This window comes from Meleagris gallopavo, chromosome 5, assembly GCF_905368555.1.
Source record: "Meleagris gallopavo chromosome 5, MGAL_WU_HG_1.1, whole genome shotgun sequence".
Classification (NCBI taxonomy): domain Eukaryota; kingdom Metazoa; phylum Chordata; class Aves; order Galliformes; family Phasianidae; genus Meleagris; species Meleagris gallopavo.
This window is the reverse complement of record NC_139408.1, coordinates 31,754,400-31,771,011: the sequence shown is the minus strand read 5'-3', so window position 1 is coordinate 31,771,011 and position 16,612 is coordinate 31,754,400. Positions and strand designations below refer to the sequence as shown.

At 35.9% G+C, this 16,612-nt stretch overlaps 2 protein-coding genes across 2 annotated transcripts in view; both read right to left on the bottom strand.

Moving 5' to 3' along the window:
* Positions 1-3,616: 3,616 nt before the first annotated feature.
* Positions 3,617-7,562, bottom strand: ZNF770 (zinc finger protein 770). Its single transcript, XM_003206552.5, has one exon. The coding sequence runs from the start codon at positions 7,539-7,541 to the stop codon at positions 5,382-5,384; it is 2,160 nt and encodes a 719-aa protein (XP_003206600.3). The 5' UTR covers positions 7,542-7,562; the 3' UTR covers positions 3,617-5,381.
* DPH6 (diphthamine biosynthesis 6) overlaps positions 3,617-16,612 on the bottom strand; it is a 215,905-nt gene continuing 202,909 nt past the window's right edge. Inside the window, exons 16-17 of the transcript XR_014883604.1 lie at positions 7,561-7,673; positions 3,617-4,272 (exon numbers count right to left, since the gene is read on the bottom strand). The gene's annotated coding sequence lies outside the window, so the exon portion shown is untranslated. The remainder of the gene's footprint in view (positions 4,273-7,560; positions 7,674-16,612) is intronic.

The window sequence follows — 16,612 nt, the reverse complement described above, 5'->3', positions numbered from 1 at the left end:
TATGAAAAGTTGATCCTACTTGGAGAATCATTGGGAACGTAGACCTTCAATCATATATCCTTTCTCACAATACAGAAAAAACATACTACAGAGAAAACTGAAGCATGTCTAATATGTAACGTAACAGTTAATCAGTGGAGAACAACTGATGCTGAAGCTATCTCCAGTTGTCTTTGAGTTTTCTGTAGGATATCTTCCTAGAACTTTTCATCTTTGCGTTTATATTTTTTAGGTTTTTGGTAGACATTTTCAGCAGGATTTTAAGAAAGGATAAAATGAGAATAAGACATAATATTGAAAACAGCAAGTCATTTTGGTGTAATACTGAAAAATAAAATAATAACTCTTGCTGGAAAGTACTGTAATATAAACAGCAATTTACATAACAAAAAAAAATTAGCTTATTTTCAAACAGATTATTCCTCTGCAAATTGCACTGGCATCAGACACTGTTAAATGCCTGAGGAAATTCTTATGATGCTATTTTCAGTACCCAAGGATTGCTAATATTGAGATATAGAGGATAAAGTACAATATAGAATTAGCTATGGCAAATAAAGCTGACAGAATACTACTTCAGAGTTGATCTCAATGTCATGAAAAAAAATCCTAACATCAGTCTTAAAAACTATCCTCAAATTGACAGACACCTGAGGTGTATAGAAGGCTTAGCAGATTTCTACTCAGTTTAATAGGATTTCTTTGTCACAAACTGGATCCCATTCAAAAATTAAATAAAAACTGAGGACATCAGCTGAGTTTCTGGAGCTCAGCAAACAATGTTTTCAAACAAATACAAGGCATTAAAATGTATATTGTTTAAAGAAAGGAAAAAAAGCACAGGTAACACAAATTTGCACACCAAGAAAGTAGTGTTTCCCTTGAATTCAGTAGAAATTTAGTTAGTCCAATGTATTAGCAGTATACATGGGAGACAACATAGGTATAGACTTTTTTCTTTTTCCCCACATTGGTGACCAAATAATGTTCTGCATTCCTCACATTCTAGTGCCACATCCAGTGAAGCAGCAAGAGGCAAAGCTTGGTAGCCACCATTTCCATATGCTCTTAACTACCCTAAATACCCAAACCACTTGCAGTGAAGTGTCGCTCCACTGTTTACATCATGGCTAGTCGTCATCTCACGTGCTCATGCACTGCTTCTCATACACTCCTTCAAATTTGTGGCCCCAAACTCACCAGTTCCTCAGACCCATACATGGGCCCTCAGACTACTTTCACATAACATTCTTGTCAAGACAGACTTTCCCTCTACAAACTTCCAATGTAAAAGCTTCAGTCACCTTCTGCATACCATATTCTTCTTCGTTACTCATGCATCTCATGTACAGCCCCAAAATTTATTTTCCTCATAGTCCACAATAGGTAGACAATCAGAGAATTGTGGAGCTTTCTGGGACATGTACACAAGGCACCATTCTGCATACCATGGAGGCACATATATGACAAAGAACTCTGTGACTCTCTGTGAGGTCACATATGGGGTTTCACAGATCCATAAAAATTAGGAACAGTTATACTGAAAGAATTCCAGTGAAGAGGAAGAATTTCAGCTGCATATATAAATTTTATCAGGTACATACAAGAATCAAGTCATACATCAGCAGATCTCGGAAGAAGACAGGAACTCAGATAGTGAAGCGTACAAACGTAGAACAGAATTTAAAAACTTGTGATGGTTTGTGGCAGAAAATGTTCACATTAGAACAACAGTTTTTGAACAAGGAAATGATCGATTCTACTTGTAATTTTGTGGATATAAGGGTGATTAACACATTTATGGACTTTGAAGATTCACGTTTTAAATGGATGCTAAAAAAGATGCTGTATAAAGCTGCTTGACAGACTTATATGTAGAGGCATAATTAGTATGCTCAACCTGGAGAACATATGTATATGTACATAGATATATAAGAGCAAAGTCACTTTTGTAATTTCTGTTTTCCTTGTGATGGCCTCTCAGCCATCAGACCATAAAAGCTGGGCTATTAAGTTCAGACTTGCATTTAAAAAAATCCACAAAACCTTGTGCTAGGAACATGAACCATGACCTCTTTAGTTATTTAGGACACCTAGACATTTGGAACATTATTACCCAGGGGCCTTTAGAAAAACCAAATTTATAGCCTAATTGATATAAGAGTCATCCAACTGTACTTACCTAAGTGTTACTCAAGTGAGGTACTTTTGCCAGAAACCAGCGAAAAAATCCAGCATCACAATTCACATCACAATCACAAGCCTAAAGGTCTTATTAACTTCAATTAAGTTTCTTTTTTATCTGTTTCCCATTTGCCTCACTAACTTTTCTCGTTGGCCATAAGAATAATAGTGAAAGATCAAAGACAAGTGAAAACTTAATTGCTTAGTGAGAGGTAGCTAGAAAAAAAAAAAAAGTTTCTTTTTTTTTTCTAGATGATTTTTTTTCCCCCTGTATATAAAGTTGTGACTTTCTAAGAGCATTGCAAGGATACTGCAACAACCACATAAAATCATTAATGTTTTAAAATTAACCATAGCTGTTTTCCTAGACAGAAAATGGACCGTGATCCGATAGTACTGCAGTTCCAGTGAATTTAGTATTGCATACTTTATTTGCCTTAGAAAAAAATCCCTTTAACCTTCTTCTGTTTATTTGTCCCTTCTTTTAAATCAAATAGAACCTCCTCACAGCTGAATCCATGCAGTTTTATAAGCACTCCTGAAAGGAGTTCACTAGTATCATAGGCGGACCTTCCATTTTCCTCTTTACAATATGCTTTACTTTTGTGCATAGTCTTAAAACAAACAAGACAAAAAACCACTAGGTTTCTATGGGGTTATTACTGTTATCTATCAGCTGATTCCAACCAAATTAATTACTGGCAATGTTTATGCCACCAAATATATTTCAGAGATCAATGGCTTGAACTTGCCTGGAAGCATGATGGAAAATGAACAATATAACAATGAACAACATGAACTATTATTCCTAACATTTGGAAAAATTACTCTAGCTCAAATTCTCAAAAGTACTTGGAGAATTTTAGTGACAGAATTTCAACCTTAGATTTTTTCCCTCAGACTTGTAGAAACCTTTTTACTTATGTCTAGCAGGTTAATGCTATAATTCCTCTACAACTGTGAATTTATACCAGCACTAAACTTTTGATAAAAATAATAGAGCCAGATAAGCAAAATGGCCATTATTGCCCTTCTAAAAATTCCATGGAGCCCACATATTACCTTAAATTCCCAATTAATCAGACATTAATACTCCTTCTTCTACTTATCCCTCAAATTTAGCTTTCTGTATTCATCTTTCCCCCATTTCACTAAAATTGATATTTTTGAAAACACTCAGTTTATTTTTCTCCAATCATTATGCTTAAAAATATATTTTTCAAATGACTGTGACTTCTTTAAAAAAAAAAAAAAAAACACTTTCTCTTTAAAAATATTTAACTTTATTTATATAGCAAAAAATTCTGAAAGAAAAGCTCTCTGTTCTAACATGCAAAGCGTTATATTCTAATATCTAGTCTAACTTCTCTGCACACTGAATGTTATATAGTTTGAACACTATTTTGTTTGCGCAAAAAGTATACAATAAATGTGCAATATAAATAAAATAGTTTATTACAAATATTTTAAGAGTTCTACAATACACTTTCAAAACATTTTATGAAGTATTCTCTTTCAATACAAAACAATTCACATGGGCAGAAAAACAATCTTGGTATATAACCACAGTTGTTCTTAAGATACTGAACTAGCCTGTCATATAAAAATCATAGTATTTCATTCGCTCTGAAAGTGGAGATACACACACTCAAAAATATGGTAAGAACTCTCTTCATCCTTCACTTCATTTATATCAAGTACTACAATGGCTATTCCACAGCAAGACCTAGAGAAATAACTTCAAGACAAAAAAAAGTTTACCTACAGAACTTACAGTTCTGTTAATTTAGATGTAAGATTAAAAACATCAGGATTAAAATATTCAGAAGTTGCATAACAAAGCAAAAATGTACCTAAAGTTTAGGTTAGATGTTAGGAAGAAATTCTTTACATGGAAGGTGGTGAGGCACTGGAGCAGGTTGCCCAAAGAAGCTGTGGATGCCCCATCCCAGGTGTTCAAGGTCAGGTTGGATGGAAACCTGGGCAGCCTGAGCTGGTGGATGGCATCTCTACCCATGGTAGGGTGATGGAACTGGATGATCTTTAAGTCCCTTCCAACCTAAGTCATTCTGTGATTCTATAATGATTCTTCAGAGAGAAAAAAAAAAAAAAAAAAAAAGAGAGAAACTTCATTTTTTTTCCTCAATGATTACAGCTCCACTGCACTTTTTGTCAGACCCACATGAACAACAGGTAAAGCTCCCTACTTACCAGAAGTATAACCACAGATTTTATTCACAAAACCAAAATTACTTAATTTGAGCAAAAAATTATTTTTAGTCTCTTATATTTAATGTAACAACAACATGATTACCCAACAAAACTACTTGCCTGGTTTATAACACCTAGGAAAATATTTCTTTTACTGGTGCAATATGCACAACAGAAGGAACAAATAACTGCACATGTATTATCCTTGATAATTTTTTGCTTTCTTTGCTTGCAGAAAAATAATTCACTATTGCATGAAAAAAATACAAAAAAGGGATTCAAGAAGTACAAATAATGAAGCGTTAAAAGGGATTGATTAAAAACCCTGCTACTTCAGCACTACCTATTCATTTTACCACTAATAAGGAAAGGATGTAATTTCTCACCCATAGATCTCCAAGCACATTACAAATGTGGAGTTAGGTTTTTTCCTCTATTAACTGTTTTATAATTCTAGTCAACAGTTTTTCCTCATTAAATATTATTTTCCACTTTTTCAGCTTGTTCTTTTTTTCTGCATCTTTTTCATCCAAAATTAACTTTTACTCTTTTTGAAAAAAGCATGGACTAAATACAGCAAATGTACACATTTTAATGCTTGCAATGTAGAGAGAGCCAGAAGAAACTGGCGGGACTATTTTTCCTATATTCCAGAAGTTGCCTTTTTATCTTTACTTTTTGATCATTCTCATTGAACAGCTACAAGAGCACTGCGAATTGCCGTGACACCATCAATACAGTAAGAACGTGTATTTAAAAATACATTTTAAGAAAACAAATATGAAGTGGCTTGCTTATTGCTTTGTTTTGTTTTTACCATCTTCCCAAATTTACCAGATATTATAATCAAGTGGGCAGTTCTGAAAAGAGCAAATAAAGTCATTAGGTCATCTTCGCAACATAAAAAGATAATCCTGTTCAGTTAGTTATCCAGTTTAGCATAATCATTTTAATAATCATGCAATCAAAAATATTAATACATAACTTCAGGGGACAGTATCCAGGTTGAGTGAAAACAATGTTTCTGATTGTTGCTGACTGGAACTCAACTTTAACCTCTCTTTAAAGTGAGTAAGGTGATGTCTTTTCAAATGTGGAGACTGTCGGAAACTTTTACCACAAAATGAACATTCAAATGGCTTCTGTCCAGCATGCATGAAGTAATGTCTTTCAAGCTTAGAAAATGATTTAAATGTCTTAAAGCAGAGACTGCACTGGTATAGTTTTCTTCTTTCAACACTTTCGGAAAAATCATGCCAGTAACTATAACAGCTTTGCTCCGTTTCCATCAATTTACTACACAAATAAGGCTCTGTGTTTCTACTCCCATTGTCAAGAACAAAGGCCTCTGACTCAATTTCAACTTTGATTTCAGCTGCTTGATTAGACTGAGTCAGCTCAAATTCTTGAAAGCCAGGTGCCTGTGAAGGCGCTTGAGAATAATCTGAATAACTCACAGGCTGAGAAGACTCAAATTCAATGTGATCTTCCTGATGATTGAAGAATTTTTTCAGATTTTCAAATTCTACATGGCAAACAGAGCTTTTATAGTTGTTTTCAGTATGGGTGAGCTGATGTCTTTTTAAGTGAGCTGACTGTCTAAATGTCTTCCCACAAACATTACAGCCAAAGGGTTTCTGTCCTGTGTGTATAAGGTAATGTCTTTGAAGCTTGGATGAGGACGGAAATATTTTTTCACATCTGTCACATTTACACACTTTGTGTCTGTTACGTATATTTTTAGGAGCTGAAAAAGCATAGTGAAGTATTTCTGAATTATCAAGGAAGCCATCATCTGACGAACCATAAAAAGCATCATCCCTATTACGCACTCCATCACTGATGCTTAACATGCTTTCGCCAGTAAGCACACCTTCCAAATTAATTCCTACCTCGAGAGGTTCTAGGTGCTCTTGCCATTGTAATGGCACAGCAAACCGTCTTTTCATCCAATTGACGGCCTTGCACAGGTCAAGCTTGCTACAGCAGTCCCTGAAAGATTTAGTGGAAACGTTTTTATCAGATTGCTGCTCTCTAACTGCAACCAGGTCAGGATTCCTAAAGTGACCTGATTTCATTTTTTCTCTGCCAGTCAAAGAAAAATCTGATAGCTTTCCTCCAGTGCGCTTCAGCTTCATCAGGATCTTGCTTTTCATGCTGACTGTGCGACTGCATGCTGTTGTGCAACTTGAGCTTTTCTCATCTCTTAGATAACATTTATGCAAATTTAGGACTTCCTCTGTTTCAAAACACTGCTCACACACTGGACACTGAAATGGTACGACATAAATCAAATAAACATCATGTGGGTCATTCTCCTGCAATTTGAATGTGTCAGCACTCTCAAAACTATCCATCTTTCCTTCTGACAGTTTCTGTAGTCTGAGATGTTTAGTTTTTCCTTTGTATACGATATTGGAGACAGCCTTATTTCTGGCATGGAGTTGTTTGTGCTTCATGAGTTTGCTCTGTATTTTAAATCCCTTCTGACAAAAGCAGCACTGAAAAGGCCTTTCTTCAGTATGCATGAGCTGATGGATTTTCAAATGTGTTGACTGTCTGAAAGATTTGCCACATGAAGAACACTTAAAAGGTTTCTGGCCAGTGTGAATAAGGAAGTGTCGTTCTAGCTTAGATCTCGATGGAAATGTCTTGTTACACAGTTCACAAGGGTGAGTTTTCTTTCTCCGTCTGGTACCATGTAGACAATCTGCCTTCTGACACTGATGCAGCATCCACTTCTCTCCAGTTGTGAAAGACTTCCAACACACAGAACATCGAAATATGCCAAAAGTGACCCCATCCTGCTCAGAACTCACAGATTTTTCTTCTTGCTTGATACAATTCTGATAGTTTTCATTATGAAGCTGCTGATGCTTCAACAAAGTAATTACATTTTTGAAGTTTCTATGACAAAAATTACACTTAAAAGGCAGATTATGGGTCAACTGATGCCTCTCCAGATGGACTAACTGCCTAAATGTTTTATAGCACACATGACATTCAAATGGCTTTTGACCAGTATGTATCAGATAATGTCTTGCCAATTTTGATGGAGTTTCAAACTGCTTATAGCAAATGTCACAAATATATGGCTTTTTCTTGGGTATCCTGTTAGCTGTTACACAATGCTGAATTCTTAACATTGTTAAAAAGCAGTTATACCTTGCCTACTGTTAATTTCTTCACGTGAGTATTTCAAGTGAAATCACCAATTGTGCACTAAAGTGGCAGGCTGTAGAAGCTGTAAGTTTTCTTAACAGAGATACCACAGGTCCCTAAAGTAAGAGAAAAAGAACAGTATTTTAGCCTATACTAATACAAGATTGTTTGCCCTCTTCCCTTTTCTTCCTCCCTCCCTCTCCACCCCCCCACCCATAGGAGACCAAAAAAATGCAGATAACAATATTTCTAATTTAATGTAGTTTAAAATGCTTTCCTGATTACAGAGTATTCACTTGTTATTTTACATAATATTGAAATCTTCTCTACTTTTCAGAAGAAGCAAGTTTAAGTAACCAATGCTGTAAAACAGATATTATTTAATCCCGCCTGTTACTTTTAAATTAGTTGCAGTTCAGCTACACTATAATATTTAGGTTATTTACAAATAAAGAATATACTTTCAAAAAAAAAAAAATCAACAAAACTTATTACAATAAATTTCTTCCCTACAACAGGAATTCTAAATCCCACATATGGAATTCATAATGATAAAAAGAGGTAACAGCTAGGGATTCTTGGCCTTAAAACATCAAAATTAAGGGAATGCAATGTTTGTATGAAGTGAAAATAAACAATACATTGAAACAAAGCACAGAGTTACAATTTACATTTGTATGTTTTCTCAACTGTACACAGAACAAACAGTAATCATTTTTGCTTTATCTCAGAATGGCACACACATAGCAGAATGTAACCGTTAACTACATCAGAAAGAGGATGGAACACAGACTGTTTCCTATACCACAACCAAGCTAGCACATCTGAGTTGTGATACTTAACCATGCATATGCTCGTATGTCATTGTAAACATAAACATTATCCTACATCATTGTAGTGAATGATTTAGAATAAACTGAAGTCATGAACCAGTCTGTTTTATTCTAGTGGAATTTTCAAGTCAGAGGACACTTCAGCAATATGCTGCATCTCTACTGAAGCACAATGACTTGAAAATAAGAAACTTCTCATGCTCTCAATTATTGGTATTCTTAATAAAATATTCAAAGGAACATCTCAAGCAACTATTTAGCCCAAGCCCTCCACTCATATCAGAGACAACTTCCAAAGAGATTTAAATCACTTCCACTTCTCACCAAGCTTTCCTTGTGCTCAGGTGAACCCTTCTTTACTACGAAGTTACTTCCTTTGTCTTCCATCCAATGAACATGGAAGACAATTAGAAGTTGTTTCTTGATAATACTCTCTGTATTTTTTATTTATTTATTTATTTTGGTAATAGAAAAGTCCTTCCCCCCTCTCCGAAAAAAAAAAAAAAGTGTTTCTTCTAGGTTCACTTTAAAAAAAAAACAAAAAACAAAAAACTGATAGGTCTTTTTAATCATCGCTGAACTAACTCTTCAATTGATCACATCCTAAATTGCAGCATTTAAGACAGTAGAAGTACTCCAGACCACAACAGTAAGAATAACAGCATGAAAATACTTCTGCAGAATTTTCTATATCCCCTTATATAAATGGGAAAGCAATGTAAGGAACAAACGTCAAAACAACAGCTTAAGAAGGCATGTAACAACTTTTTGGTATACAATACATTTTCACCAACTATAATTCGTGGTATTTTATACTATAACAAGTTGTTTATTCTTTCTACATGCCACCAGAACTAATTTATTCAGTGTTTCTAAAAGCTCTGCCTCCTCCCAAGGAGACAATGTCCCTCATTTTTAAGAATTCAGAAATCCCTGAAAAGTTCATTTAAAGTAATTCCAAAGAATAAAAGCCTACTGCAATGTAAAGCAAATTACAATGTGATTTAAAACATACACACAATAAAATACCTGATAAACCAAGGTTTTTCTTATGTTCAACAGAAAGAAACTTGTTCATCTTGTAGGATCTTTCCATCTCTCATAGGCATGATACTTAATGAAATAATGTTTGGATGTGTGCCTTAGATGCAGGTGTTATTGTATCAAAGAGTTATCTAATCTTGGTTGTTCAAGATAAGACTTAACACTATGGAGCAAATGAAAAAGTCAACTTTTCCTTTCCTATTTGCTTCCTATATAATTTTAACAGCTACTCAGTTTCAGCCTTTTGAAGATGCAAAACAATGCTCTTAGGAGACTCCCTTTTCCTCCTAGTTGTCACATCAGATGAAGGCAAGGAGTTTAGAGTAAATGTATGACACCAAATGCTTTCTAGTTTGTGCTTCAGTGAATGCAGAGACAGGTAGGTTGAGAAAAGTAGTATGCTTCTCAGCTGTGCTGGAACTTCCTGTACAGCTATGGTTCAAGGCAGCCTCCATTAGAATTGAAGGAAAGCCTCCTGAGAAAGAACTGTAAAGACTGACAAATTTTAGCTAACATGCTGTCATACAGATCTAATTTACACATGAGGAAAGGACTCAAACAGTACAGTGACATGCAAAGAAAAAAGTCCAAAGCGAAAGACAGCTGTGGCATATTACACAAGGGATTTTGTATTTAGCTTATAAATGTATTAAAGATTCTATCTGATGAATGAGGAAAGTGTTCTGTAATAAAAGGTGTCAAAAGCATAGTAGAGCTGGTCATTTGCCACTGAAAGACTTTAGGCTCAAATGAGGCAGTGCAGAAGGAGAAAAATTGATAAGTGCAGCTCTGTGTGGCCAAAATACATTTTCAAATTGTATTTACTCAGGATAGATTTCTCCATATCTATTTCATCGTGAACTGTGCCTTCCACATCTAAAGAATAAACACACTTCTGCTAAAGATCAAAGAACAAAAGACAAGTTTGGAATATTCTTTTCTGCAAGCCCTGGAAATACATAGGCTTGTCCTAATTAGAAAAAGTACTTCCCTATGCGATACAAATTTAGTTTACAGATTTTGTTTGTAGACTAGGCCCAGTTTAATATTAAATTGACACTACTTTTCATCTTGGCTGCAAGGTCATGCAGAAAAGATAAAGATGCAAGCCACTGAAGGTCCACAGAGTACTCTCCAATGTCTAAATATTATTTAAATACATATTATTATTTATTTTTCAGATTACAGCAAGCTGATAATCAGAGAAGGTCTAAAGGGAAAAAAAACAAAAAACAAAAAACTGGACTCCCACTTCAATAAGAAGAAAGACAAGATTTTCTGGAAAATGAACACCTTACTAGGCAACAGTTACACAGATGAGACCTGGAGACAGTTAGAACAGATGCTGAAAATGTCAACAGCATACTATTATACCAGGATATATAAACAGAAACAGAGCTTGAATGGCACATAAATCTCCCATGCTACTGTTTAGAATTCAACAACTGGAATACTCCATCCTGTTTTGAACAATGCCCTTCAAATTTAATCAAGTATATGAACTTAATGGAATTAGACTAGATAAGATGATCACTAAAGATCAGAGTTTATATGCATAATATATTGAAAAATATTAAAATAATTGGGAATGTTTATTTTAAAGGAGAGCAGACCTGATTAAAAATAAAAGCAAGACAAACACGCTAAAAAAAAAAATCTGCTGAAAAGAAAAATTGTTCCTCGGGCCATATAAAGCTGTGACTAGAAATGGATTCAAATTACAGGAGAGGATTCAGGTACATTTTCCTTACAGTTATATAATCTTTCTTGATAACTAAGTTGTTGGAGGTAGAACAGTCTCCCCACACACCAGTAAAGTCTTCAAAAAGTGGCTGCACAAAGGCTTCTCAGATTCCCTCACTCTGCTTTGATGCATGGGAATAAGCACAAAATGAATGTTCTGACCTATTTTCCTATGACTCATTAATTTAAATCAAAACTTAAGAGCTGAAAATTCAGTGTTTCCAAATTTGCCACTAACAGATTATTATGCCTTGTTAGTTTATCCTCAGGCCTCAAGAAACACGTATATACTTCTCCAGGTAGTTGCAAAAAGAGTAATGCCAATAAACACATTAAGCAAGATAAAGTGCTTTTTGTATCATTAATTAACTGCAAAACAGACAATTGAAAATCTAGCTGTTTATCTATGAAACACGGTATACAACAGAAGTACAACTCTGCCTACGTAACAAACACATTCCACCTAGTTTCCTCACCTGTCCTTCCCTGGGGACAAGGTTGGCATGCTGCACTGAGGGAAAAGCTTACCAGAAACGTGATTTTTAACAGAGAGCATCAAGCTCCTCGAGGCTAGTGCATCTCATCTGCCTCTGTTTTCCGTCTATTTTTTAAAGCACTATCTGAAACAGAAGCCTGTAGATGAAGAGTAGCTGTACTAGTTTAACCACAGAATGAAGTTTTGCTGAAGAGACTTGTGACCTGAAACTGACCTACCCCAAACGTTGTGACAATTTCGCCCCTTCCTTTAAACAAAACCCTCTTAAATACAATTAAAACAACTAACGAAGCGGCTCCAACAGACAGCAAATCGGCACACAACCGTCGGCAGCTCTTTCTCATCAGCAAGCGGGGTCCCTGCAGGGCCGCGGAGGCCCGGCTCAGCGCTACCCGCGGCCGCACGAGCGGGCATAGCCTGAGCCCAGCACCGGCAGTGCCCGGGGGCTGTGCCGCGCCGCATCGCGCCGCGCTGCCGGTAGCGGGCGAGGGTAGATGGGGAAAAACCTTACACAAACATCCACCACAAGTACATCACCTCTAGCCCACTGTCATGGTTGACACCCACTCGTAGCTGCCGTCCCGTAAACGCTTCCGCCCGGATGGCGCTCGGACGCCGGGAAGCCCGGAAACGTGGGCAGGAGCTTTAAGTTCCCATGCGCGATGCGGTCTCACCGCCTCCTGCCCTGCATCAGCCTGCCGCGGGCACCGGGGAGCTGCTGGCCTGACCGAAACGTGGGTACAACAGTTCGCGAGGGTACCCTCATCCTGCGTCTGAAACCTTCGCTGATGTGACACCTCTGATGGGTTGGAACTAAATCTCCAAAGTCCCTTTTTGACTGAAACCGTTCTGTGATTCTGTGGAATTGCACTGTCACACAACCAAGTGGACAAACATGCCAAAGCTTGTAGCCTAAGAGGTTGGGAAGTAACACTGTCTAAAAAGATCTCCAATAGCTTGTGCAAACACCAGTAATATATTTTTTTCAGAGCCTCTCTTCTGCAAGAGAGGGGCCATGGATATAGAGTAGCTCACAGGCAGAAGAAGGTGGCTGGAAACCCCAGGGACAGTGGCAGGGCCATCGGCTGCCGCCTGGCTGTGGCTGTCCTCAGGTCTTCCAGGCAAAGGCCAAAAATTGCCAGAAAAAGGCAAAGACTCTTTCAGAAAGGAGCATGCAGATGGCATAACAGAGAATAAGAGATTTGCCATAAAAGCCTGTTAATAATTAATAAAATGCAAGGATATGGATGAGGCTGATGGTGTGCTCAGACTGCTGATTATTATGCTGATGTGCACTGTTCTGCTCTACTTCCCTCTATCTGCCTGCTTTCTCCACCCTTCTGCCTAAACTGTATGTAACCTCTTTGGGACAGAGCATTCCAAATTACAGACACATATTTACCTTCATGGCAAATATGGGTAGGGGCCCACATATCCACTTATGTTGTTCCTGCACATGTAGCACCCAGTGGTGACTGCACAACATCTCTTTGCAAAAGAGAGAATGGACATTTTCGTACAGTGCCTAGCGTAAGTGGGTCCTGGGCTATGGCAGAGTTTTAAAATAATAGAATAATGATAAAAGAGCATCCAGAACGGTTCTGATATGGTGTGACAAAAGGTTCCATATGGTGAGCATTTGTCTTTGGTGTTTTCTTGCTGTAATACAATACTAAGCAGGATTCAAGTAATAACTGGATATTTGTCTAGAAAGCAGCAATATCCAGCAGATAAATAAGTAAAAAATTAAATAAATGAGGCAGATTGGAAATGACATAAAGATTCATGTTTCAGGAAAAAAATAAAAATAAAAATAAAAATAAAAAATAAAAATCCACTCAGACTAATGGCATTGTGAAGAGTCTTTCCATCTGGACCAGTGACTTCACGTGTGATTTTCAGTTTCTTTAGGCAAACTGTAAGTAAAAGAATACAAGGTGTTGGAAATGTAATCTAGTAGAGACAGACCATTTATTTTATGTGGTGTGGCATTTCAGTCCTAGTAATATTTACTCTTCTCAAGTTTAACAACCAGAGGACTTCCCCCTTCTCCAGTGTGGTAAAGGCATGGTCAACAAAGGCACATACCAGACAAGCTTGCATCCATAGAGGGTCATGGCCCCTAGCACTGACCTAGCACTGACCTAGCCAGGTATTTCTTTTCCCAGTCTCAGAATTGGGCTGTTTACAAAAACTAAATATATACATAAATGTTTGTCAGTGAAAATAATATGATTCTGACCCTGCAGCATACAATTTACATAGTACAAGCCACTGCAGTATACTGCCAGATGAGTAAATTATATTAAAACATAGAATTTGATTATTATTCCCTCTTTGGGTAGAAGACATGCCAAATCACCTCTACCTCACTGTTGCTGAAAACAGATGTCTTGTTGCTAAAATATATATATAATAATTGGTTACTCATGGACTCTATATACAGTAATAAAAAAGATGATGACAGCATTTACAGGCTTAAGTGTAAGGTACTTTTGCAAGCCCCAGTGTTTGATAAATAAATAAAGCAGGAACATACTAAAGTAGTCTGTGTGATTGTTATCTACTTTGGCTTTCAAGAATTTAAGTAAATCTGACTCTGGTGATAGCTATAGAGTCACATGGAAGATTTTTCTATTACTCTTATTTTTCAAAAGAAAATAAAAAATAAAAAAAAATAAAACTTTCTAAACTGGAAAAACTGGACAATACTATAGTTTTGCTATCTAGAACTGAATTTGAGATCTTGGAATGATGAATTGTCCTTTCCTTTCCGAAAGAAAGCTATCTCTTAGTTGCAACAGCAAAATAAGCTATGTAATCCTTTTTCTTACCATAAATACATATTTCTTAATTTCTTATAGAAAGTACAATGTTTAGAAAAGGAATTAGCATCTGAGATTTACTGTTAATAAAAGATGATTGATTGCTTCCTCTGTTGATGTACACTGTAGTATATTGATATGAAAATAATTTTCAATTCTCTTTAATTTTTAGGAGTTATTTTACCTTAAAGTATTGTAAAGATGCCTCTGCAAACTGACAGTTGGTAATTCAATTATGTGAGTTGCAGGGACAGTTTGTGAGTTAACTGCAACACATTATCATTAATATTTTGTCTGCTTTTTAGAGGTGTTCTGTACTTTAAACACGTGCTGTATATGCAATGTGTTACAGTTATTTCCCTAGTGTTATTTTCATTGAATTTTAGATTAAATAGGCACATAACACGGTATATAACTTGCTAATGTGTCAATTAATGCCACCTCAGGGCTGAAATAAATTGCAAAGACTTTTAAAAGTGTGACTACACATTTTGTGCTAGTCTTAGCTTTCTTCCTTCCTCTCTTCTCCTATTTTCTTTTTTTTTTTCTTCCTTTCCCCCTTCCCCCTCCCCCCTCAACCAAATAGTCCATCTTAGAGTCCTCTAGTGCATAACAATGAATTGCCTTGAGGGGAAATAGTTGTTTAATGAATCTCAGAAATATGGAAATATGTATTCTACACATGCAAGTATCATATTGTATTTGATTAAGCAGTGTGTATGGCAAAAGCTCTAAAAATTCTTTGTACACTAAAAAAAGGCAAACTTTAATTACATTTTCAAGAAAAGTAAACTTTATTTATCCAGACTTGTAAACAGCTAGAGCATCATATCAAAATATCAGTTTTAAAAGAGTATGATGAAATTTTAAAAAAACAATTTAGTTATGTAATATGTAAGCAGAATTCTTTGATAAAATTTTGTCTAAATACAGTCACTTCCATCAGCTTTTTTTGCCATGTCTAAAAATATATTTTACTTTATCTAGCAGTATATTTCAATTCAAATTTCATATCTACTATGTTATATTTAAAACCAATATAAAACTGTTAATTTGGATGGTCATTTGTTGGGTAAAACTTCCCAGTTTGCTAGCTCACATCCCTTATCTCTAGGATTCCTTAAGCATCATTGCTTTGAAATGAATTGTAGGCTCTATCAATTATATCTGTTTAAATGGACAAATCTAATTACTACAAAAGAGCAATTGATTTTCAAATTATCACTGATTGCATAGTGGATATCTCAGTGGGAAGACAGGTACATGCAGGCTCTCAAATGGAATCAATGTATTAACTAATCTACAAATTGACATACTCCATAGAAAGTTTCCTTTCTCTTCACTTCCTTCCTGTAGGTATGTTTGTTTCCATTTAAAAGAAATCTTTTGATGATCTAGAAGTGAAAAAATTAAGATTGTTGCATATGCTATGTATAATATCTAAATTTTTGATTCTGACTTAGCTTTATCACTTACTAAGAAAGCAAAAAAATATTATAAACATCTTCCTGGGGTCTGTTTGGTAACTTCATTCAATGCCTTGTTTCTGTAAGTCTGTAGTCAAAATAGTCAAAAGCTGAAACCATGTCACCAGAAACTGTCAGGCTTTGGTCCTGCAAAATCACAAAATAATTTTGTGGTCCATTGACAAAGTCCAAATCTACATGTGGCATTTGTTATAAAACCATTCTCTTTTCTTTAGTAACAAATCAATAATTTCAGAAAACTAATCAGAGTTTATTAATTGTACAGGTACAGATAATGAACAAAGCAGACAATCCAAACAACTGCAAGTCAACTGGCAAGAGACCAGTGCAATGTATAGAAAGATTAGAAACCAAAACATCAAACCAAAAGAAGAGTGAAAGGAAAATAGTTCATTTTATCCCATTACTTTTTGAGAACCTAATAACCACAAAGAAATCTTTCTGGTTTATGAGTTAGGTACAAAGCACTCACACAGTAGCAGAAAATATCTAATTTTTGAGAGGAATGAATGATTAACCGAGAACATACCACTATAGCTACCTACTAATCAGTGATAGTCAGAGATGGTGGCCAATTCAGAACAGATTTACTGCTGTTCACTGCAGTCCTGCAGTCCCTATGTTGCT